General features: G+C 39.8%; 1 protein-coding gene across 8 annotated transcripts; it reads right to left on the bottom strand.

Moving 5' to 3' along the window:
• LOC136675351 (coiled-coil domain-containing protein 18-like) lies at positions 1 to 25,634 on the bottom strand. Of its 8 annotated transcripts, none has more exons than XM_066651850.1 (27): positions 25,358 to 25,634; positions 23,128 to 23,343; positions 22,795 to 22,990; positions 22,044 to 22,193; positions 21,384 to 21,493; positions 21,067 to 21,195; positions 20,812 to 20,908; positions 20,605 to 20,726; positions 19,940 to 20,228; positions 19,716 to 19,803; positions 18,584 to 18,801; positions 16,381 to 16,491; positions 16,103 to 16,234; positions 15,683 to 15,817; positions 15,519 to 15,596; positions 15,023 to 15,139; positions 14,707 to 14,874; positions 12,903 to 13,045; positions 11,259 to 11,422; positions 10,935 to 11,148; positions 9,170 to 9,269; positions 8,677 to 8,793; positions 6,396 to 6,536; positions 5,575 to 5,712; positions 4,286 to 4,498; positions 589 to 1,044; positions 1 to 294 (listed from the first exon to the last, which is right to left on the bottom strand). In XM_066651850.1, exons 2-27 carry the CDS (start codon positions 23,226 to 23,228, stop codon positions 271 to 273), a joined length of 3,951 nt encoding a protein of 1,316 aa, XP_066507947.1. In that variant the 5' UTR covers positions 23,229 to 23,343; positions 25,358 to 25,634; the 3' UTR covers positions 1 to 270. The 8 variants fall into 8 exon arrangements, with proteins under 8 accessions (XP_066507947.1, XP_066507946.1, XP_066507951.1 ...); XM_066651849.1 differs by lacking the exon at positions 25,358 to 25,634 and adding an exon at positions 25,056 to 25,147; XM_066651854.1 differs by lacking the exon at positions 25,358 to 25,634 and adding an exon at positions 24,237 to 24,287 and having other exon boundaries at positions 14,707 to 14,859; positions 15,023 to 15,076.
• Positions 25,635 to 26,202: the final 568 nt, after the last annotated feature.

Here is a 26,202-nt window from a genome sequence, read left to right on the forward strand (position 1 = left end):
CATATTTATTAAAAAATATTTCATTTTAACTGAAAATTTACATAAAAATCAAAGTAATGCCACAAAATATAAGACTCACAATGTAGAAAAGTAAATAAAAATATCTTCAAGTCACTAACCAGGGCTGTTTTCAATAAGGGAATGTACTACATGTTCATAATGAGCAGTGAGACTGATTGTCCCGTGCATCCTGTGGACTGTGAGACATCTGAAGGTGTCTTCAACACAAACCACAGTTGTTTTCCAGTTCAGACACATCTCATTTTACAATTATCCATCTTCATTGAAGTCCTTCTGAAGAGAAAATAAACAATAAAAGAGGTTTAAAAGTTTTCTCTGTGATTATCTTAGTTTAAGTTCATAGTAATAACATACAGAACTTTTACAAAACCATGCACTAAAGTAGAAATACTTCTTCTTTTTATACTTCTTTAGCCAACACCTGGCACTAGGCATAGGGAAACTAGGGTCATGTGCATCTGCTCCAGAGCATCCCATTTCATTTCAAACTGTGTTTGTGCCTTTGTCCACAATGGGTGTAGTTAAAATTCACTAATTATAAAGAGTGTCTACCTGGTGAGAACTCACCTGTAAGTGTGAACTATAAAGTGAATGCTGCTCCTGAAGAGCCAATGTCTGATTCACGAACTTCAGCATCCCGGAGAGTGTGTCCATATCAGGTTCCTCTGCCTCTCCTCTGTCCAGCATGTAGGTGAGGGGGTTAAAAGTGGTGTCTGAGGTGGCTGTGAGGTCAGGGTTATTACCTGGAGAGCTAGGACACCTCAGAGCCTCCTGGACGCTTGCCTTCACACTCTCAGAGAGCTCCAGAGAGGAGTCTGAGGGGAAGTTGTTCCAAGAGGTGGAGGAACAGAGGCTGGAGCGAGAGAGAGAGTCTTTATGAGAGGTAGACAATGGATGGAGGTCTTTAACTGAGGCAGAGTGAGAAGGGAAGTTGCAGGACTCGTTGTGAAGTGTAGCGCTTTGGAGCTCAGCAGCTCTCTCCAGGCTGGAAATCTTGGCTTGAAGGCGTGTGATTTCGGATTCCTGAGAGAGACAGAGAAAGATACAATATCTCAATTAAGGCTGCAGTTATAAAAATAGGGCAGCATGGTGGAGCAGCAGGTAGTGTCACAGTGACAGCTCCAGGGACGTGGAGGTTGTGAGTTCCCAGGTGACTGTCTGTGAGGAGTTTGGTGTGTTCTCCCTGTGTCTGTGTGGGTTTCCTCCGGGTGCTCCGGTTTCCTCCCACAGTCCAAAAGCAGACATTGGTAGGTGGGCTGGCGACTCAAAAATGTCCGTAGATGTGAGTGTGTGAGTGAATGTGTGTCACCCTGTGAAGTACTAGCACCCCTCAATTAGTTGGTCTGCTATATATTCCATAGTAACACAAATATTTAGTCTGTTTGCCATTCTGGGCATATGTAGCTCTTTTGAGGCCTCAGAAGGTATGAACAGGCAGGTTGCGACTAGTAAACAAGTCAGTATTGTGGGATATCTGTGATATTTGTGGGGGCAAGAGGGGGCATCCCCCTCTAAAAATCCAAGTCTACTCAATTTAAATATGGACTGTTTATATTTTTACCATTTATTTGATTCTCTCATTATGAAGCAGAGTGTTTATTTCTACTGCTCACTGGTCTTGGCTCCCACATTAACACTATAAGGATTTTGACTTCGGACCTGTTCTGCTAGGCATCTCTGGCACCTCAACCCTGTGCACCTGAGCACAATCTTCTCTACAGCAGACAATAGGACTTCCAGCATTTTCACAAACTTTTTTGCTTTGTAATCAAAATTCCTGCAGAAAGATGTAGGAGGTGCATACGTGTCAGTGGGTGAGGGCCATTTTATTTATTCTTTGAAAAAGGGCACTGTTTGTTAAATCTCATTGAAAAACTGCAATAAAATGTTAGTTTTTAAGTATCGTGGGCTTTTTAAATATATTCTCAAACCAACTCATCAATGAATAAAAAAATATATAAAAATAATCGCGTTGAGGAGTTGGTGTGTTCTCCCCGTGTCCGCGTGGGTTTCCTCCGGGTGCTCCGGTTTCCTCCCACAGTCCAAAAACACACGTTGCAGGTGGATTGGCGACTCGAAAGTGTCCATAGGTGTGAGTGAATGTGTGTGTGTGTCTGTGTTGCCCTGTGAAGGACTGGCGTCCCCTCCAGGGTGTATTCCTGCCTTGCGCCCGATGATTCCAGGTAGGCTCTGGACCCCCCGCGACCCTATATTGGATAAGCGGTTACAGATAATGGATGGATGGATGGATAAAAATAATCGACAGGTTAATGGATTATAAAAATAAACATTAGCTGCAGCCCTAAACCCAACAATCTGCATAAAACCAGTTAACCATCATTATAAATATTGACGGAGCCATCAATCACTGTGCATTACAGTGATTTCCCCACAGCTCTGGGCGGTTAATCACAAAGCAGCACTGAGTAAAATCAGCCATTACCAGTCACTGAACAAATGTTTACTTATTTAATCGGATCTCTCACATTGATGCAAAGCCTGAATTCTGCCAGAAAATAGACATTAAAATGCAAAAATATAAAACTGCTGTTGTGAGGCTCTTTCACAGTGGATTTACTTCATGAGTAGAAAAGCTAGGATTTTGGTGCCAAATTTTACAAAACTTTATAAATAAACAAATGTAGCATTCATAATCAAATTATACATTTCAAAAGTATGGGATAAAATATGCACAACAATGCCCCTGTAGTTTCTAAATTGATGTGTATTTTTAGTCAAGTTGTCTCCATTATAGCACAAGCAACCAGCTTTCATATGTGCCCTCAGTAAACAGCAGTTGCACATAGTGGTGGTTTCCAAGACATGGGTTAGCCATAGCCCCTTAGCCTTGGACTACAGCAGTGCAAAAAGGTGAACCACCACCAAAAGGAGAGAGGGGGGGGGGAGTGCAGTTTAATACAAACAGGATCTTGCAGACTTTCACAACTCATGATGACACAGATGAGGGTTCCCACCACAAAGAGTGTTTTAAATCCTCATATACAAATCTAAAGTGGCAAGGCAAGATCCAATACAGCACGTAGAACAGGTTCTTAATGTAGGGTGTAACTTTGACAGGTGCTCCAGAACAAAGCTCCGTTTGCTCGCCACATGAGAAAATATTTGTTAGCGCATGTCAGGCACACCCAATGATTTACAGTCAAAGAAGTGGGAACTCCCTCGCTTGGCTTGCTGTTAAAACCAAGGGAGAACTCCTTCTCTTGACCTTGAAAAAACAAAGGTCACTCCAGTAGGGCACGGTGTCATTAAAACCACTGTCCATTACGGCTGAGGTTAATTTCTCCATGCACTACATGGGGTAGTAAAGGTTCAGCAATGATGATATATCATTAACATTGATTCATTCATTTATACATTCCAAATTCACATTACACTGTGTCTCAGACAACAGTATTTTCTATTCATTCATTCATTTATTCTGTAACTACCTTACCCAGGACAAGTTTGCAACAGGGCTAAAGCCCACCAGGAGTCAACAGGCACAAGACAGGGACATCACAGGGCATCACACACTCATCCAGTCATTCACACATTCAACTGTGAATATTCATTCATTGTCATTTATTTTTCCCCCTTGTCTGATTTTCTTTGTCCTGTCTCTCTCATGCCTCGAGATGTCCTGTTCTTCCTGGTGTTGCCTTGATCCAGCGCTCAACTCTGTGTATCCTGTACAAGACCTTGGCCTTGTCTCATCCTCAGCATCTTGCTTGGCCGTTCAAGGATGCTGTTTTATCCCAAATTAATCCTGCATCTGCTTTTACCCTCCCACAGAATCACTGACCACCTCCTCCTTCTTCATACTCATATCACTTATATTGTACCTTCACTTCACTATAACTCACTATCTCTATGAGTTCACTTGTACTTCTGTTACGTTATAATAAAGTTTGACTGATAGTCTGAAACTTTTTATCCAATTCAGGGTCGCGGTGCCTGCTCAGAATCACTGAGCGCAATGTGAGAACACGTCCTGGAGGGGGCACCGGTCCTTGCATGGCGACACACACTCACACATTCACTCACATCTAAGGACACTTTTGAGCAGCGACACTACCTGTTGGGCCACCGTGCTGCCCCCACCTGTGAACAATTTCACATAATCAATTCACCTACCAACCCACACAGAGACAGGGAGAACAGACCACACTCTTCACACAGATGATCAGAACCTGGACCCTGGAGCTGTACAGCAGCAACACTAAACAAATAACAGTCACAGTTCTTCATTATTCGCTGGTAATACCTTGATGATCAGGGTTTCGTTTGCCGTTTGCAGGAGCTGTTCTGTGGAGTACAGCTGAGCTCGAAGGTCAGCAGCTTCTGCTTTGGCTATGTCCAGCTGTTCTCTGGCCTGAAGTAGCCGCTGGTTCAGCTGCTCCTGGGAACTCCTCAGACTGCTGGAGATCTGATCTGAAACCTTCAGCAGCTGCCCTCGTGTCTGCTGCAGAGATGAGAGCTGAGGAAACAGAGAGGGGACCAAGGTAAAGGATATTGCAAAAGTAGGCTCAAAATTAGCAAAACTCTGTCTGAACTTTTATTTTATGTTTTTTTTTTTTTTTTTAAACAAGTGCCACCCATCCCTAAGGGGAACTGATTCTTGGCATTCGATGAACATTTGCCAAAGGCATTTGGCAGCACAAAGTGCATTAATTTCATTCCATGCAAGCGCACCACAGTGTGAATAATGAATGAAGCATAGAATATTCATGAGGAAATAACCAGCTGGAAGCTTCTGGGAATGGACTGAGAAGCAGAAAAACAAAGACACCAACAATGGTAATATATAGCTGAGGTTGAAGCAAGAGTTTGGCCTAAACTCAAATTTGGTCTAAACTCAAAGTATTCTTCTCCCCTTTGTCCAAATATAGCCAAGCAGCCACAATTAAAGCCCAAAGGTTCTTTTAATTTAAAGCAGTGGCTAACGCAGGCAAGATGTACCGGAAGTTTATAGCTTATGTACCGCACAGATAAACTAAATTTATTCTCTTCTGTGTACAGTTATTTTCAGACTTGATGGTTCAAAGTGGTCTGAACGAACTTAAAGCTTGTGGTTTGCACAGTGTTTATTTGGGGGTGCATAATCTTCCTTTAATATCTACATACCAGGCGCTAAAATTTTCACACACCTCCTATAGATTGTGACACTGATATTAGACTGTGCACACAATCCACAGCTCCCTCTAAGAACTCTGTGATCCTAAACCTAATGTTTACATGACCGCTATTAAACCGTCATAGAAATGTTCTTACTTGTACAGTAAAGTATTCCCTTAAGAGAAGCAGCTGTTACTGAAGCAGAGAGGATCACACTCCCAATTAATACACTACATTTCAGTGTAAACATGTTGGAGGAGAATAAGTCCACATACTTCTGTCAAACAGTTTAGACTCAAAGATCCAGAGCAAAACTGAAGAGGCAAACTTCAGACACCAAATTTTTTTTTGTCTTTGCTGATTGACGTATGTGAATAAACCCTGAATGATGCATTGAGGATGTTGTGGTGCTCTGGCCCCCGCAGCTGCAGCAGGTACCTCTTTATTGTGCTCTTCTCTTTGCTGCTCAAGCTCAAGCTGGAGTGCAGTAACTGTGCTCTGGAGTTTAACCTCACTCTGTAAATGCCGTTTTTCTGCTGAACTCAGCTCAACTTGAAGCTTCTGCACCTCAGCATCCTGCATCACACACACACATACACATATATACACACATATATATAGAAAATCATGAATCAGTAATAAAGAAGGCAAGACATTAAATAATCAATTAAAATGATAAATAATATATAACACAGTGGTTCCCAAACATTTTCCCTTGTTTTTTGCTTGTAAACTCCACAGGAATTTATTTTGAATAATATCTCTCTGAACAAAACAATATAAAGTGCCAAATCTCTCTTTGAGTATAAATATTAAGAGTGACACACAAAGACCCCCCCTCCACACACACACTTTGGGAACCACTGGTATAATGCATTGCTCCATAAACACACACTGGTTCTTGCCATATCATTTTTTTTTACATAAATAGCATATCATTTTTATCCAGAGTGGGTTACTGATGTAGGCAAATGTAATATTAGGTTTTAGAACATGTGTAAAGCATATTGGGATTTATACCCCTGTAGCACAACATGCTCATTACTGAGACTAGCCTCAAAAGGTACAAAACCCCACCCAGCACTGGGCTGTGAAGGATTTCCATCCAATACACTGGGGAGGAGTTTGAAATCCAGAGCTAGGTATTCCCAAATCAGCATCTGACAATATTTATTTGGCTGAATGCCATCAAATCATCACATCCACTTTTTATTTTAAACATTTAATTCATTGTCTGAATTGGAGTGTCTGCTCTTCACCTTCTGTCTGGCCCGCTGTGTGACATCCTCCAGCTTCATGCTGAGGTCATCACAGCGAGACCGTGCTTCCAGCAGATCCTGTGCCGTCTTCTGCATCTGTTCACGACAAACCAGCAGCTTCTCTCCATAATCTACAGCACTCTAGAGAGAGAGAGTGAGAGAGAGAGAGAGAGGGACAGAGACAGACGGAGAGAGAGAGATGGGTGGAAAAAAAAGAGAAATAGAGAGAGGAGAGAGATGGAGATAAAGGGAAAGAGGGAGGAGAGAGAGAGAGAGAGAGAGAGGGGGGAGGGAAGGAGGCAGGGTGGAAGGAGAGAGGCCAAAGAAGGTGAGAATGTAATCATCAGGGTTTAAATGTGTAATCTGCTGATCATAATTAAAATGATTACAGTTCAGTCAGTGCTAACTCTGGTGGGATTGTGACCCTCTGGAGGGTCTGTAAGAGTACAATTAACATTATTCCCAGCAGTGATGAGTCTTAAAAATTGGGTTTAGTCTGATTCTCAATTGGAGCATCTCAATTTTAGTTAATATTCAATTATTAATAACAATACAATGTGCTTTTACTGTGTGTGTAATTTTCCAGTGACAGCTCTTTGAGGTTATGTGGGTGTTCTGACAGATAAAAATGGCAATAACAAAGTAAACAAATAACAATAATAAAGTAGTATTAAAGTGTATTATTTTAAACTAATGCAGGTCAGTATTTTACAGGTTAGTATTTTATCACTTATCAATTCACCAATGAGTTTTGTAAATAAAAATGAACCTGCAAACAGTCTCTCTTGTAAAAAACATAAGCTCTTGATGGGAATAAAAGAGAAGCAATATTAATGGTCAATTGTATAGAAATCATTACTCTTTACTCTTCAACAAATAAACTAAATTCTTCATTGGATCAACCTTAGATAAACTGACTATTAAAGGAAACCACAGACATGTTTTTTGAATAATGATAGGTAGAATTAAAAAGCTATGGTGTAGTTATGACTTCAGCATGGGCTGTAGAGGTGCCTATTAATTATTAGTCAGAAAACTAACATTAGCTTTGACTCAGTGCACCAGTTGACTCCACCTCAAACTTAACCCTCCAAGCAAAGGAAAAAACAAATACAAACAAAATGACTATATTATACCAGAGCAATGAGAATGATAATGAGCAATGATAACCAGAGCAATGAGATGGAAAATGTAACTTTTTCAATACATCTGAACATTAATTTGGGCATCTGCAGCCTAAGAAAAAGTCAGTTTTCCATGGGCTGCCCAAGTTAGAAAACAAGGAACAGAAGTCATAAGGATTCTGCTCTACTTTGGACGTCAAATGCAGAGACTTTAGTTTTGCCCCACCCCTCCCTCGTCTGAGCTTCTCCAATCACAGCGCTGCACCCACGTGTATGTGACAGCGCAAAGATGAGATAAAACCCAGCAAAACAGACACAACAAGCATTGTGTAAAAATGTAGAAAACAAGAAGAGAGAAGAAAGATAACCAAGCGAAAAGTGCAAAACACCAGAGCTTCTGCTCCTCACTGCTATGCATTCGGGTCAGGGTGACTGTCTGTGAGGAATTTGATGTGTTCTCCCCGTGGCCGCATGGGTTTCCTCCGGGTGCTCCGGTTTCCTCCCACAGTCCAAAAACACACGTTGGTAGGTGAATTGGCAACTCAGAAGTGTCTGTAGGTGTGAGTGAGTGTGACTGTGTCTGTGTTGCCCTGTGAAGGACTGGCGCCCCAGGGTGTATTCCCGCCTTGTGACCAATTATTCCAGGTAGGCTTTTACAATGCTACACTCTCTACAGAGAGTCTGGTGGTTTTTGCCACTTAACGTGACTAAGAACCGCCTACTACTAGTGCAGGAAAATAAATTTGACTGGTACTCAAAATTACAAATCACAAGTCTGTAATTTTGAATGATATGTAGAAGAAGGCAGTCTTTATTATTCACATCATACCAGTAAGAACCATGACAAGAAGAAGAGCACATAAGCGGATGTACAGAAAGCCAATCAGAATGCAACTGGCCGAATTCTGACAGTGCAGCCAAGTTTGTGCACTGAAAGTATCAGACTCTCCATCATCTTGTGGGCGGAGCATCTGTGGCTGAGAATACACCTGGTCCAACCGTATTCAAATAAAGCCAAAACACAAACAAAGGTTCTAAAGCAAAACAAAGTCCTCTGGTCAAAAATACACTGTGTTTTGAGTTGATTTGGTGCAGTGTCCACAACTTCCTGAACAGAACAGCAACATTTATTGAGACCTCCATCTGACTGCAATTACCTGTTTCTCTCTCTCTTCAAGTTTTCTCTCTGCTTTCTCCAGAGCGTCCTGTAACTGTTCAACCTTCCTGTCCATTTCCAGCTTTCGCTCCTTAATGGCCACGTCCAGTTGCCCAAGCTGTTAACCCAGAGACAGAAACATTTCATTTAATTGACCTCTTTGGGTGGCCACTTTTTTGGACCCTTCTATTGGACCTTAACTTCACAGAGGAAATAGTGTAAACATTAGCTCTGTATCTTGATTCCATTTTTTTTAATTAATTTACTTATTGTACAAGTCAGCAAATAAACAGTGTTTCAATAAAACGTGCAGAAGAATGTTCGCTATTTTTTGCTTTCACCAAAATATTTGTACCCAACTGTATGTGTGTGTGTGTGTGTGTATATATATATATATATATATATATATATATGTATAAAGTAGGTCGCATGTGGGTGAGCTGGCAGGTCAGTAGGTAGTATAGATATATATCTATAGAAAAGATATCATTTACCAACTGAGCTCTCTGCTGCAGCTCCCCCTGTCGCTCCTTTAGTGCATTGTCCATGTCCAACACTTCATTATTCCTCTCCTCCAGCTCCCTCTGGCTTTCTCTGTAAGTGCACAAGCACACATAGTTTTATAAATTATGTTCTTCAAAAATTCAATTACTGGTTGTTTTAAAAACAACAAACGTCTCACTGTAATTTGTCATTTTAGAAAAATAACAAGAAGAACATACATCAGAAAAATGATATGCACAGATATGCATAAAGAAAATTATTTGTACATTTTCTGAAAATTATACCTCGTTTTAAACATTTTCAAGTTTTCCTCTAGTAATACGTGGCTTTTAATACCAAATTTATCGTTCTTTGGTCTTTGATATTTTGGATCAAATTCTTATTCTTTGGACATAATTTTTAAACACCAGCTGCCCATTTACAAGGTGTCAAAATTCAATGATGAATTATGATGAATTAACATCCATTCAAACTTAATAATATATTTTCCTTCTGCTTTAAAAATATTATTTTTGAGATAAAATGTTCTCCCCTGACAGGATTAAAATCAGTAATTAAAAATCAGTAATTTACACACACACACCTTATCACCTCCTTTCCTGTGCATTTATTATAAAATAAAATAACCAAGGCAACAAGTAAATGGGGTAATTGTCTTGTTTGAAAATTTTTCATAATAAAAGGAGAGCAGCTACAGAACCTTGTGTAGTAGTAGTAGTAGTAGTAGTAGTAGTAGTATACTGGCAAGAGTCTGCAGCAATGTATCTGTTTTTTCAGTGTGAACCACATACTGTTTTCATTGTTACATAACTGTTAGAGTATGTCCTGCTCATTCCCAACTATTTTGTTATTTATAAAGGCTGCTTTCAATGTCACCTTTTCAGAGTATACTCCTTGTGAAAAACAATGGTTCCTATATTGATACGTGCACTGGAAGCGTGGAGCTGGATGTGGCAGTATTTAAAATGGTAATATGCAGTAGGGATGCAGGGGATGGTGCTCATGATACTGTATTACAGTTATTGGGGACACCAGTCAGGATGTGTGAACAAACATCTGTATTAAATATTGTTTTGAACACTGAAAAATGTGGGGATGAACAGCAAAATAATTTTTTTTTTACAGAGCCATACACAAATACATAAATATAAAATGTATATATATTTACATACACAGACACGAGCATAAATCAGTGCTACAGAGAAACAGAAAAAGTATATATTATATATTAACAGAAACATATACATTAGGCAAATAATGTGTGCAACAACAGCATCATGATTTGACAAGGCTAACTATGTGAAACGTACAATTTGCATCAGATCTGGATCTAACCAGCAAAGTCTGAGCTTTACCTGTACAGATGAATAGGGGCTCATTATTTGGCAAGCAGCAGGACACCCTAGCCCTTTTAACTTACGTGCTATAAATATAGGTCGTATCTAATTTTGCTTTTGGTCCTCAAAACATTTTTACCTTATTCTGACACCATCTTGGTGCACTGTTGAGAAAATGGCCTTTAAAACAGTGGCGAAAAAGGCAGCAGTCCATAGAGCTGACATCCTTGTCTGATATCAGCAAAGAACGAACAGCAGACAGAACTAACAGCCAGAACTGTCTAGTTCAGATGCAGCTGTGAGACAGCTTAAGCATTCAGGACGCTCGTACACTTTGTGGTCAGTGAAGAGTGTACTCCAAAGCCCCTCTGACACAATCCTCCACCAACATCAGAGATGTAGACTGGTGGAGCCTCACCTGAGCTCAGCGGCCAGCTGGTCGATAGAGACCTGCCGCTGTTCTGCGGTCAGTTGTGTTCTCTGAAGGACGTCCCGAAGCTCCTGTAGATGGTCCAGTGTGTCAGACAGTTCCCCTCGAACGCTGTGCAGCTTCTCCTCTAGCAACTGAGCTCTCTGCAGAGAGTTCCTCCTGTCCATCTCACTGCGATGGAGTTTCTCTTCTAAATCATTCACTAAAACAAACCCCAGAGCAGAAAGACACAGGTCATTTAACCAACACCGAAGATAATAAAACACAACACAAATCATAATAATGTGTGTTACTAATCTGTACACTTCATACCCATTTCACTCTTCTTGTCCAGCAGGTCTTTGGTCTCCTGCAGGGTTTCCTCCATCTGACTGAGCTGTGAGGCCTTAGCACTGCTGTCTCTTCTCAAACGCAGTAGCTCCTTCTCCATTTCAGTCAGCTCCTCTCGACATTTGTTCATCTCTGAACTCAGCTGCCTGCAAAGCATACACAAACCAATACACGGGTGAGTTCAGCATCCTGAATATCACTCTGAGTACTTTTCAAATGCTTGAAACAATTTTTTGCTTATTACCAGCAAAACATTTGCTAAAGATTCCTTAAGAATTTGATCTTTCTTTGAAATTTCAGTTGCTTTCTTTCAGAGAACATCTAATGTCTACATTGAATCTCTTAATACAACTGCAGTTAGTGACTCTAGATTTATAGGAGCTCACAGCAGAAGGAGTGGCTGTGGCTACAGTAAAAAATATAAAGAGTCCTATTACCATCACAAGACCATCTGGGACATGCTCAGGGCAAAACAGCCCCTATGAGTGAACAGTGGCCTTCATCTAAATATGTTCAGCTCAGAACAGACTTAACCACAAAGCTCAGTAAACTTACACAAAAGTGTTTTGTGTTTAATGCTGCTTTGTATTCGACAAACAAAAAGAAAGAAAGAAAGCCCATTCACAGCAGTGTATCTCATAAATCATAAGGCAGACACTGAGGAAAGAACATGCAGCAATTTTACACATAATAACATTGCATGATCCTGACAACATAACGGCATCGCTGCACAGTGGGAATGCACTGTCACTTTAATTAATGCAAAATTTAAGTGCATTAGTAAATCTATAAATAATGTGATTTTATTATCCTGCATTTTTCTTACTTGACTTATTTCACCTTGAGTTGTGATTGGTCAGGATAATCACTGCTCACTGTAAAAAGAATATTCAAACTCAATGCATGCTGCAGCCTAATGTGATGACACACTTCCTATAGAAAAGGTGCTATTGTATTAATTTTTACTAACTATTAATTGCTTTGTTTTCATTTTACTGTATTTTCATGTCAGGTCCTCCTTCATCCCTTGTGTGCCCTTAACCCCCATGAGCTGGGAAATCTTATTATGTTTTTTTTTCCTAATTTCCCTATAGAAATACATATATTTTATACTATCTAGTTTCTAAACTCTTTTTTTGTCATCTGCTGGCCTTCATGTGTCACATGCACAGAAATCCCTAAAAAGTCTTATGCCAACCCTGAATATATCAACACTGTGATAAGGAAAGTCATGATATGGATGAGATAACTGCATGTATGATGGGTTTAATGGCTTACCGTTCAAAACCCTGACTTCCTTTACATGAAACAATATGGACCTGCTATCTATGCCAAATTAATTAGCTGATAATTACAATGTTTGTTATAATAGCATAGTGGGTATTATTACTGAACTCTGGGTGGCAGTCTAGGGTTTGATTTCTAACTTGTGCAAAAACACCATTCTATACTTGGACAAGACCCTAAAAAAATTAATTTGCCTAAATCTATAACATGAATAAAATCGTAAGTGGCTTTGGAAAAGTGTGTCTGCCAAATACATAAATGTATAATTTAGCTTCTGGGTTTCTATAGATTGTTCTGTTTTAAACCATTCCACCAGGAAATAAAACTTATTTCTCTCACATTATCGATGCAGAGAGTTCAGCTGCCTGTTTCTCCTTCTTTTGCACCTCTTCCTTAGCCTCCTCCAACATCTCCTTCCTCTTTCTCAGCTCCTCCGTCAGAGAAGACCGCTCCCTCTCCAGCTCCTGCTCCAGCTCAGACACCTACAGGAAACAGGACACAGGAACTCAAATCCTTTCTCCAGCTCTTTATGTAATCTATCTAGCTATTTATGTAATCTTATTTTTTATTTTCTTAAACCACAAGCTATCCAACCTGCAGTGAGTGAACACCATATGCAGGAGGTTTTTGATAATGTCTTTGTTATTTAAGGCAAATATTTAATTTTCTTTAAATTGCCCAAACAAAAAATATATATATACATATATAGCTTTACAGAAAAAAAAGACAATGTAGCTGAAAAACTAAAATACAAATGCTTTTAACATAGATAGAAATGAAATAAGCAGAACACTGTATTAATGCATGAAAATCTGACTCACTTTGGCTTAACATGCGGTTTACTCTTTCAGAAAAGCCTTTATTTACCATGTTTAAATTCTAAAGGGAAGTGTTTGTGAATGTGTGGAAGCCAAAAAACAATTAATGGGTTCCTTGGAAGATTATGTAAAATGGCTATTAATGCTGTTTCCAAAAATGTTCCAGTGGAAAAGTAGGCTTTGTTTTTGAACCATTTTACCCTCGAGTACAGCCATCCTCTACAGCAACTTGTATAATAGCCTCCATTATTGAGCCTTTTGGCTGTGAGAGAGGCTTCAATAGCAGCTAGCAGCAATAGTATTGAAGAGGAAGAAGCATGTGAGCTACAAACACATGCCAAGCAAGGGTCAACATGCTGTAATTTATTCTAAGATCCAGAGGTTCTTCAGTACATCTTAAAAACAAACAAAGTTCTGTGTTTTTTGATGCGTTCACATAGGCTCAGAGAACCGAGACCCATTATTCTGAGTCCACTTGAGATTGTGATGTCTCAGCCACATGAGGCCAGGACTCTAAGGCCCAGTCCTATTTCTTATTACTCCTACATCTCGTTTTCAAATGTGACTTTTATTGGAACTCGGTCACAAAGGTGCAGGGGTTAAAAACGTCCCCTGTGAAACAGGACCTTTCAATATCCTGATACATCATCAGAACACAAATGAAAATCAGCAGTACTTCAATCCCAGGTGGCTAGCTGTGCTCTGTAGGCAGCTCTGCCAGTCTGCAGTGATATCAGAGGACCGCTGCTGGACTTCAATGAAATTTAGGGTGTCATACGCCTTCAAAAGCATTCTACAATCATATACTATCACTGACTAGATTCGTATTTGGCAGCTTTATGTTTTTAATCATTCAGTTCCACCTTAAATACTGCAATAGCCTCAGGAGCTAGAATTGTTTTGCATCACCATTTAAAGTGGAACAGTAAATTTACTAGCTAACTACAGAGACATCAGCTACTACTAGTGATGTTTTATGCTTGTTATGAAGCAAAGTGTCATAGTACATTAACATTACCATAAACTAACATAATATAATGGTTTAATAGGATAAAACTCTTGTGCAGCCACCTTGCAGGTGATTCACAAGGTGTTCATAAACCTCCATTTGTAGTGTGTTTCTGAAAAATCTCAGTTTGAAGGGCCATGTCCCCTAACCCTTCTATCTCAACAAGAACTCAGATTCCCTACACCTAGGCACAATAGATGGGTTGTGCTGAGTGTTAGGGGCAAGGGGGTTGGGATGGGATCAAGGATAAGAGAGCAAGAACGGGCAGTTTGAGTTGTCCTTCAAAGGAGTGAGTGAGGTGTGGATGTGTTTTCACCTGGTTCTGTAGCTGACTCTGACTCTCCTCCAGCTGTGTAATGCGAGTATGACTCTCATGCAGCATGTCTTGCTGCCTCTGGATGGAGCGCTGCAGCAGGACATTCTCCTCACTAGCAGTTTTACATGACAACACTCTGCCCCTTACCGCCTCCTGCAGGGCACACAGCTAACACACAGAGCCATTTGAACACATACAGCCATAAAGAAATGCTGATAGAAAATTTCCCTTTTCCTATATTAAAGGTTTATTAAGTAAATTGTTCTATATCACTAAATAAAACGTTTTGGGTAAACTGTTTAATGTAATCTCAGACCTCAGAGCTTTTCTGATCCAGCTGTGTCTCATACTCCTGCTTTGTCTTCTCCATCTGCTGGAGAAAACAACTCAGTTCATCTTTACAGCAGCTCAGCTCTGCCTCCAGAAACTTGACCTTCAGAGAAAAAACTACAAATTATATTTTATTACTTACTCCTAAACCACAGCACCACAATCTACATTATAAATATATAAGTAAGGAGCAAGATAATGCTGTCATGATTAATCATTTTACTAATTTTGTACTGTGCATTAAAAAAAAAAATCATAATCCAGTGGACTCTCCTACTATTCTCTCTCAAAGCAAGAGCCAGACAGAGACATTACATTTTGTGCCTATTTTATAATGAACAACATTTTTAAAAGACTTCCTTGCTTTCTTTTGCACAAAAAAATATACAGAAAACATATTACAGGGTGTGCATTTTCAGTTAAAGCTATTTTTATGAATATTATATATATATCATTCTCATCACAATAATGCACACACCCACCTTGGAAGCAGAATCTAAAGCCTGCTCCTCAAATTTACGTGTGGTGCCTTCATACTCTTTGGTCTTCATATTCATATCCTGCATTAAAAATGAGATATAATAATGTGTACTTGAACTTGAATATTTTTCAATATTTAAATGCAGATACAGCAGAGGGAACTGACCTGAGTGAGCTGGGCTACAGTCTGCTGAAGTAAACTGGCCTGATGCAGAGACTCTTTCTTTTCCAACTGAAGCTTAAATGCAGTCTGCTTCAGATCCTCCACTTCAGCCTGACTTTGAGCCTGAGACAACCGTAGCTACACATCACACATAAACAGACAGTGAGGATTAGAGCTGTAAAAAGACAATGATTCATTAGTAGGGATGTAGGGATTTAGCAGATGATTTAAAATAGGAATCAATAAATACTGATCTATTAATATTTTGACTGAATTAAAATTAGTCTAAACGGATGCATTTCCACTACTGTGTAAATTAGGGCTGATGCTTATAAAGTTTAAAAGGAGTACTTCTTAAAAAGCTCCCTATAAAACAATGCCTACCCTCCTGGATCAGGAAGTCTATGAATGATAGGCCCTCACCACTTCTATCTTGTCTTCCAGGTCTTTGACAAAGTTTTCCTTTGCTAGTTTGGACTTCTCCAGAGCCTGCTGATACTCCCTCTGTCTCTTAGTTAATAGAGACTGATAGTGATGGATGCTGCTGTCCCGCTCCTTGAAACGTAAGAATAGATAAATGAATAATAAAAAGTCCTATGGTAAATGTAATTAAAAACAGATGTGATTAGTATCCACAAACTGAAAAGTTAGAGCAAACCGTTTTATTGGTGTGCTTGTTTGTGTGTGTGTGTGTGTATTACCATAATCTCCTGCTCTAACTGGCTGGTTTTGATCACAGCTTGTGAATAAGCAGCAGTTTTTTCTTGCAATTGCTTCTCCAGTAGAGACAAGCGTGAGTTTTTCTTCTTCAGCTGCACAGACACACATCAGCCAGCACTGCATGGGTTAGGTCACCTCACACTTCAAAACCAATAAGGCTAATTATGTGGGTTAACATTTTAAATGCAAAAATGTGCGTTCTGTCAAGATAAATCTTTTTTTAATGTGCCCAAGTACAGCATAGTACTGTATATAATACGTTTGTTATAATATACTGAAAAATATATTATATGTACTATGCAATAACTTTAAGGCAAGGCAAGACAAGTTTATTTATAGAGCACCTTTCATACAGAAGCAATTCAAAGTGCTTTACAGAAAAATGAAACAAATTAAAAGCCAGAATAAAATCATAAATGTCCAATAAACCAATTACATTAAAAGAGTAAAATGATTAAATGATTAAAAATTCATTCATTCATTATCTGTAAGCGCTTATCCAATTCAGGGTCGCGGTGGGTCCAGAGCCTACCTGGAATCATTGGGCGCAAGGCGGAAATACACCCTGGAGGGGGCGCCAGTCCTTCACAGGGCAACACAGACTCACACACACATTCACTCACACACACACCTACGGACACTTTTGAGTTGCCAATCCACCTACCAAGGTATGTTTTTGGACTGTGGGAGGAAACCGGAGCACCCGGAGGAAACCCACACAGACACGGGGAGAACACACCAACTCCTCACAGACAGTCACCCGGAGCGGGACTCGAACCCACAATCTCCAGGTCCCTGGAGCTGTGTGACTGCGACACTAAACTGCTGCACCACCGTGCCGCTCATGATTAAAAATGATTAAAACAATTTAAAATAATACAATACAAGAAAAGAAATAAAAGAAATAAAATGCTGTTACAGAAAAGTGCAGAACATTTTAAACTGAGCTGTAGCTGCTCAAACAGGAATGTTTTAAGTCTTGATTTAAAAGTGTCTAAAGTCGGGGCTCTTCTAATATTCTCAGTCAGCTGGTTCCATTTATGAGCGGCATAGTAGCTAAACGCTGCCTCTCCATGTTTAGTTTTGACCTGAGGCAGGACATGCCCTAACTGACTAGTTCCTAAAGATCTAAGATCTGCTCGGCTCATATCTCTGTAGCAGATCTGATAAATACGCTGGTCCTGCACCATTTAGACATTTATCGACCAGTAATAACACCTTAAAGTCTATTCTGTAACAGACTGGTATCCAGTGTAAAGATTTGAGGATGGGGGGATGATGTGATCTCTTCTTTTGCTCCTAGTGAGAACTCTGGGAGCTTCATTTTGAATCAGCTGAAGCTGTTTAATTGTCTTTTTTGGAAGTCCAGCTAAGAGACCATTACAGTAACCAATCCTGCTAGAAATAAAGGCATGGATAAGTTTCTCCAGGTCTGGTTTCGTCAGAAAATCTCTAATCATACTGATGTTCTTAAGATGGTAAAATGCTGATCTAATAACCGCTTTAACATGAGACTAAAACTCAGATCTGAGTCCATTAATACACCAAGGTTGCGAGCCAGTTCTTTAGATTTGAGGGCCCTCGAGTCCAGACACGTAGCCAATCTTTGTCTCTCAGTGCTGTTCCCAAATAGTATAATCTCAGTTTTATCTTTATTCAGCTGCAGAAAGTTGTGTCCCATCCAGTTAGTGATGTGTTCAAGGCACTTGCTTAATGAGTCAACTTGACCAGAGTCATTTGGGGACAAGGCCATGTAAATCTGAGTATCATCTGCATAGCTGTGATAGGACAGCCCATAGTCTTGTAGAATCTGGCCAAGAGGAAGCATATATAAATTAATAAATAAATAAATAAAGTGGACCACGAATAGAGCCCTGGGGGACACCACAGGTCACTGGCATGTTCTCTGAGATATTATTTTCTCTTTCTACAAAGTAGTTCCTGCCTTCCTGGTAAGACAAACCACTTCAGGACTGTTCCTGAGAGTCAGTTTCTGAGAGTCAGACCCAAAACCCAGTTTGCGAGTCTATCTGTAAGAATCTTATGGTCAATGATCTCAAAGGCAGCACTAAGGTCAAGAAGTTTAAGAATAATTAGCCCACAGTTTATATGTTTATGAAAACGTATATGTTAACATATTTAAACTGGACACCTCATAGAGTTGTTGCTACTCTGAAATCTCACCTCTTTCTCCAGTGTTGTGGCCTGAGCAGCTTTGTCCAGCAGCTGGTTGTGAAGTTGCTGATAGTGAGAGGCTCTCTGTGTGATAGAGTTCTGCAGAGAAGAGACCTCCTCCTGAGCTTTGGTCAGTTTCTCCTGCAGGTTCTGTGCAGCACTGGCCTGTCTCATCTTCTCCTTCTCGACCATCTGCAGTACGGCCAGCAACTTCTGATAACGCTCACCTGGAGAGATAAGAAATATTAAATCATTTAAAAAGCACAAAATAATTGCTTTTCTAAGAAAGAGTTAAAAGAATATATAACCACAGGGATGGGAATATATTAACAGTAAATTAAAGCTAACATATACTATAAAAAATGCTAACTGACTACCCCATTCATGTTTCTGAGTAAGACAAACAGCACAGGGTGAAGAATAAACTAGCACCAGGTAGATATTGTCCTGCATTTGATTTAGAGTTTTATTGTGATTATTATAACCATACACAAGATAAGATGTAAAATATCCTATGCCAAGCCATTAGAGATTTACATAGGGCTCACTCCACTCTCTTCCTACCTGGAGCCACATAAAATCCTGTTATCCCTATCCACTACTGTAGGGATCATATCTCCTTTCATTACAAAATTTTCTTGCAACTTCCTAGACTTGCTTGATTTAACTTTCAACCTACGCAACCTCAGATTTTCATTTAACTTCCCCAGCAACCACCGCGTGCTAAGCACAGTAGTCGTCAGGGTTGTCATGTCGTCCATGTATGCCCTAATTAGGGGGAGCCAAAAAACCATTACGCAACCTCTGACCGCTTACAACCCACTTATGGGTTGGCCCTAATTATTACCTCTAATGCAAATGGTGAAATCATACATCCAGACATTATACCCATTTCTGATCGCATGATTTAACATATTCCCCTGTACTACAGCAAAACTGAATATGCTCAGAATATGCTTTAACCAGCCTAGTAACCTTGTTTGGCACCTGGAAGTACTCAAACGTTTTCTTACATATGTTTGTGTAGCACTGAGCCAAATCTAAGATAACTAAATCTAAGATAAAAATGACTGAAAGGAGTTATTAGAAAGCATTAGAAATATTGTCCAGATACTACTGGAAATAGTTCTTTAAAACCCACCTGGTTTGTGTTTCAGAAGCTCTGTAGTTGTAGCGTAATTCAGTGCCGGTAACAGGCATGGGTTCACACAGAAGGCTCCATCTCTATTCTGGAAAAACAGCAAAGTGGCATCAGGATTAATGTATACACATAAACATAAACAGACTTTTGTCTTTAGAATACTGGCATTCAACACAGTTAACAGAGTACTTCATTAACTTTGCATCTGTAACAGAAACACCCACCTCTCTGAGGTGTAACATGTCTAGTACACTCTCCAGACTGGTCAGCTCCAGTCTGCCCTGCTCAATCTCTCTCTGAGTCTGAGCAAGCCTCTGCTCTTGACAAGCAGAGAGGAGGCGCAGATCCTCCCTTTCCCTCCTCAGCTCTGAGACCTCCTGCAGCTGGGCCTCCTTCTGCACCATTTCTTTCTCCAGGTGGCGCAGCCGCTCTGAAGCCTGCTGTAATTGGCTTTGCAGCTCCACCTGCTCCACTGCCACAGACTCGGCTCGGACACTACTCTCTTTCAGCTCTCTGAGGCACATGGATTAGATACACAGACAGATAGACGGTTAGATTAAGTATATTACACATTTATAATGCTTTTTAAAGTGATTGTCTATTTCTGTGTATGAAATGGCTCCCTATTCACTACTCCCTACACAGTGCACTACTATAGGGAAGTGAACCTACATAACACAGAAGTGTTATCCACTAGTGTACATGGGTTGTACTATACTTCTTGTGATGCATTGTGGGATTGTTTGAGTGCATTGAAAATTGTCCCCTGTGTTTGTGGATACTACTATAAAATGGCAGAACCCTAAAATAGTATCCTAAATAGTGAATAGGGCACATTTTCAGACACAGTGAATGTCAGACACAACATAAACAAGACATGTTTACATACCTGAGGTTCTGACCCATCCTCTCAATCTCTCTTTCTAATTCTTTACATCTGTCCTCAAGCTCCTCTCTTTCTCTATCACACTCTATCAAGCTGGTCTTTAACATTCCCTCATTGTCCATGACCTTCAGCCAAGAGAGAGAAGCATGTACCACTTAATGTTTAAAAAAACAAACAAAAAAAAAACATCTGATAAGATTTCTTCCTTACCTTCTTCAGTTTTTCAGCCACTTCTCCTTTGTAGTCTTTGAAAGCCACAGTCAGTTTCTCTGCATTTCTAAGAGCTTGGTTTCTCTGCTGCTCCGTACTGGCAAAGAAATCGTTTATATATTTGTATTAGGTTTAAAGAACTTATCTGAATTTAAAAGACAGGGAAAGTTAGTGTATGTACTAAATTCAACTCTTTATCCTGCCTCTAAATCTGTAGTTAAAGCCCAGTATGTTGAAAACAGAGAAATTCATTACCGCTTCCATAGTTGAGTTTTATCTGATAATTCAGCTTTAACTGCTTTCAGCTCCTCTTTGAGTTTCACCACTACTCTATCACGATGAATCACTGTCTGTTCACTTGCTGCAAGTTTCTGCTCAACTTCCCTGCAAGAACATTGACATCAAGTTCGACATGCTTAAAAAAGAAACAAACTATATATATATATATATATATATATATATATATATATATATATATATATATATATATATATATATATATAAAATGTTTAATAATATTTTTGGATTTAATCACTAGAAACTTGACCTATAAAAGAAAAATGTGGAGTTACTTTAGGGCTTTGGCTTGACTCTCCAGCTGTGACTCCAGGTCCTGGATGTGGTCCATCATCACTGATACACTGGAGTTTTTTGCACCAATAGAGGAGCCTAACAAGCGAATCTGCAAAACACCACAAAATATTGTATTCTGCAAATCCTGTATCCACACAAATGTAGCCAAACACACTGGCACACAACTCTCCTGAATTTTGACTATGGGTTGTACAGGTCTGTGTATCAATAACCCCAACCCTAACTCAAACAACACTGAACCCAAAAAATCCAAATGTGAAAACAAAACTGAGCAGTTTTGGCACTGGTGGTCAAAAGAGGGGCAGTGTATAACTAAAGCAGACAGTCTTCAGCTTTATTGTATATAAGTCTTTATTTTCCCCCACATCTTCCTTTTTTATTCATTGTTCAATAGAATGCAAGATTTCTTCTTCATTTTAATTTTACAGTCTGGTTTAAATACTGATGCTCATTCTGAAAACACACAAAAAAATTATGTGGATCCTCACAGAAGTATAAATTCACCCTTTCAATATATATGGTATTTATATTGATATACTATATATATATATATATATATTGAATAACTCAGTATAGTTATTTAATGTGTTGTTTTAAAATTTGTTGTTTTTTTTTGGCTTGTGAATGCAGTGTGGTACCTTGGACTTTGAGCTGGTGAGTTCCAGCTGTGTAGCCTCAAGTTCCGTAATGAGCTGCCGATTCTCCAGAACCAGAGAGGTGTTCTCCTGACGAATGGTGTTAAGCTTTCTTCTGAGCTGTGCCTCGTTCTCCATGTCTCTGGAGTGAGACTAAAAGGAGTCACAGTGAAAAATGTGTGTGAAAATTTAAAATGCATTCATTCATTCATTCATTATCTGTAAGCGCTTATCCAGTTCAGGGTCGCAGTGGGTCCAGAGCCTACCAGGAATCATTGGGCGCAAGGTGGGAATACACCCTGGAGGGGGCGCCAGTCCTTCACAGGGCAACACAGACATACACACACATATTCACACACACGGACACTTTTGAGTTGCCAATCCACCTGAGTTTTTGGACTGTGGGAGGAAACCGGAGCGGGAATCGAACACACAACCTCTAGGCCCCTGGAGCTGTGTGACTGCGACACTGTGCCACCGTGCCGCCCAAAATGAAAAACTTTAAAAATAAAACATTTTTTAAACAGATTTAAATCAAAATGTTTTTTTTTTTATTTAATCAAAAGGTTTGGTTTACTATTTACTTTTGATGTAGGGTTTGGTTACATTTATTCAGTTCTGTGGTAATTTCAGGGTGCTGGAGAGGACAAATTTTGTACATTTCAAAAGTCTGATGTCAAAATGTGTTTAGACATAAAATATTTAATTCCTCTATAAAGCACATCCCAAGCTTGGATAGAAAAGTATTACTCACTCTGCAATCACTGTGTGCTCTCTGACATCCTCTGAGCTCTGATTCATTTGGAGCGGTACTTCTCTCCAGATTACCTAAACAGGATGATGTCTTCACAGCATCACACTGCTGAAGATCCTCTAAAGTGAGGTGGTCTGGAAAATCGTCTGACTCACTCTCAGCTCTGTGCTCTACGATGCTGTCATGTTCTGACTGGCTGCAAAATGTAGGGTCAGACATCACTGTTTTGTTTGACAGACTAAGGCAGAGACTATTTTCTATTGAAATAAAAGCATTATTACAAAAATTACCTCTCTTAATCACTTACAAATGGAGCACAAAACTGTGCCTTACCTTAACTGAAGACCTAGAGCTTGGAGGTTTTTCTCCGTTAATCTTAGCTGATTTCTCAAAGACACCACATCATTCACCAAACCTCGGTCCGAGCTAAACATTTGGTGGTTTTCATAATCAATAAAGTGGGAGAAGTAAACAGCTCACACAGGCTTACGTGACATTTTAAAATTAAATATCTGTTTAAAAATACTTCTGGACACACGTACTCCAGATCTGCAAGACAACATAAACCAAAAAAGATGTTAGTTAAAACCTAACCTTTAAAACTGAGTTAACACATACCTTTTGAAGCCGTGTTTACTGTTAGATACTCCCATTCCTTAATATATAAATTCATAAATTCAGAGACAGTAGCTCATCTGTTGCTCCACAGTTTGTGTTGGTCGTCCTCTAGTTCTTCATCAATGGACACAGGACACTGTCGGCTGGATATTTTTGGTTGGTGGACTATTCTCAGTGCTGCAGTAACACTGAGGGGTTTAAAAACTCCAGCAGCACTGATGTGTCTGAGCCATTCTTGCCACCACACACACACTAACGCCACCACATCAGTGTCACTGCAGCACTGAGAATGATCCACCACCCAAACCATACCAGCATTGTAGGGGTCCTGACCATTGAAAAACAGGATTAAAGAGGGCTAACAAAGTATGTAGAAGGACAGATGGACCACAGTCTGTAATTGTAGAAGAACAAAGTGCACCAATACAATCAGTGGAGCAATGAGTGTAGTATGTAACGGATGAAGCATTTAAGGTGGAGCGGAAAATTCCACCTTAAGCCCAACTTCAAACTCCTGAATAAGATGCTATCGTATTTTTGCAAATAGTGTTAAACACATTCAATGAACTGAAGTTAATTATTCGCGAATACAGATGTAAAAGCACAATTTGTCTTTAAGAAACATTAAGGCAAATCTCTTCAGACCCTACTCGTTTCTTTGCATCCAAGCAACAGGTTGTCACCCGTTTCTGTTCCTCGTGCACTAAAGTATCTCCAGATGATTTTTCTACACATTAAGGAACTCACTCAAATTTTCGCTCAGTTCTGAAACATTAAACATATTACAATTGACTTTAAAATCTCTTACAACGTCATTTACTCACATTAGCTCCAACAGCTCCAAATCCAAACAAAACCCTATAGCAAACCATAGCCGCCCCTGATTGGTTGACAGTAAGTCAGCCAATTCCAATTGGATGAGACTTTAGAAGGCGGGACATAAAAAGCAACCAATCACTATATAATGGCGATCTGTCAATCACAAATGCCGAGCAACGTGATTGGTGCATGCAGAGGCGCCAATGTTGGCGGGGCATATCGTTTTCATATAAACGACAATACACGAAAAAACGTTTTAATGGGCAATAGTGATGGGAATTTCGACTCTTTTTGGGGAGCCGGCTCTTTTGAATCGGCTCTTCATAAAGAGCCGGCTCTTTCGGCTCCTAAATGGCTTTGTTTTATCACTTATTTCCACTGGTAGAGAACAATATTACCTACATTTTACATGACTATATGGACAAAATATTATTGTTCAATATTAAAAATAATAAATAGTGTTGCAATGGCCAATTGTTTTTATGGCTGTCTTGTAATAACTCACTGATTGCACTCACACATTCAATTGTATAAATAACTGGATTTTTATTTAAACACCTTAATAAAAATCACTTGTAAACTCTGAAATATAGCCAATGGAACCCAAAAGATAAGTATTACAAAACAGCTTATTAAATTAAATAATCATCCATCCATTTTCTTTTCTGTATCTCCATTTCAGGGTCGCGGTTAAATAATCATCAATTTCTGGGTAATAAAATAAACAAATACTCTGCAAAGTGCAAAACAGCAGCATTCAACGGTAGTGACTAAAACAACCACAACTGTCGACAAACATTTAACTGATTTAACATTTTCTTCACCTATTTTTTGGAAGGCAGATTGGCATTTTTCTCCCTCCCGCTCTCCCTTTTTACTTTCCTCCTGTTTTCCATGTGCGAGCACTGCACACACCACAAGCAGGGAGGTTGCTTGGTTGGTGTAACCCTTCGGTGATTGGTACCTTTGCCTTTTGTTCTCTGATTGGTTGAATGACAAGCCTTAGAAAAAAATGGCTCGGTCTTAGACGGGAACCGGCTCTCATCGTTCACTTACAAGAGCCGGCTCTTTGAACCGGTTCAATCACGACCAACACATCACTAATGGGCAAATAAACCATATTTACATTTTTCATGGCTGTTTCCATGTCTTAAAGCTGGCTGCATTTTCCAAGTCACGGTCACTGTGAATCTGGAGTCCGTCCGTCACAGACTCATCCAGTCCCGCACACCTGTGGACATGTCCATCCTGAAGAAAACCCACAGACACAAGAACAACACACAAAACTCCTCAAAGAGAATGATTCTAGGCTAGGATGACCAGACGTCTTCTTTTTGCCGGACATGTCCTCTTTTCGGTACCTAAAAAATGCGTCCGGCCGGGATTCCAAAACTGTCCGGGATTTTGTCGTCCACAGTCTTTCTCCTGTCCCAATTATTACAATAAGCACCAGTCCCTTTTTGAAGAGTGCACTTCGATGACGTTGTTTTAGGTGAACAAAATGGGCGCGCAGGGATCAAGTGTTCAAGGGGTCGGAGCTCAGAGCAGAAATGGGACACACGTCGCCGCGCGCCCCTGCTTGTGCTTACGTCACTTTCAGCCGAGCTCCACATCACAGAGTTTGGAGCTGCGAACAGAAACGTTTTGAAGGTTGTTAAGGTAATTCATCATAGTCTCATCTCCGTAAGGAAGCGTTTCTGTGTCACACGAGCCTTTCACTGACTGCTCTATATTTTACATAACTGAAAGTCGTCACTGTTGTCCCTATAACGACGTAAATACACGGGCACACCTGACCGTTACTGACTTTCTGACGAGTTAATCTGCGCAGTTTTTCTCTTTAACATTGACTTTAGAAGAAAACAGGCCAACTCTCCGGATCATTAAAATCGAAACAGGGGAGAGACTGAATTATAGCTAACACACCCAGCACGTTTTATCAGACAGACCTTATAAAATATGAAATATATG

Source organism: Hoplias malabaricus, chromosome X1, assembly GCF_029633855.1.
Source record: "Hoplias malabaricus isolate fHopMal1 chromosome X1, fHopMal1.hap1, whole genome shotgun sequence".
NCBI classification, from domain to species: Eukaryota; Metazoa; Chordata; class Actinopteri; order Characiformes; family Erythrinidae; genus Hoplias; species Hoplias malabaricus.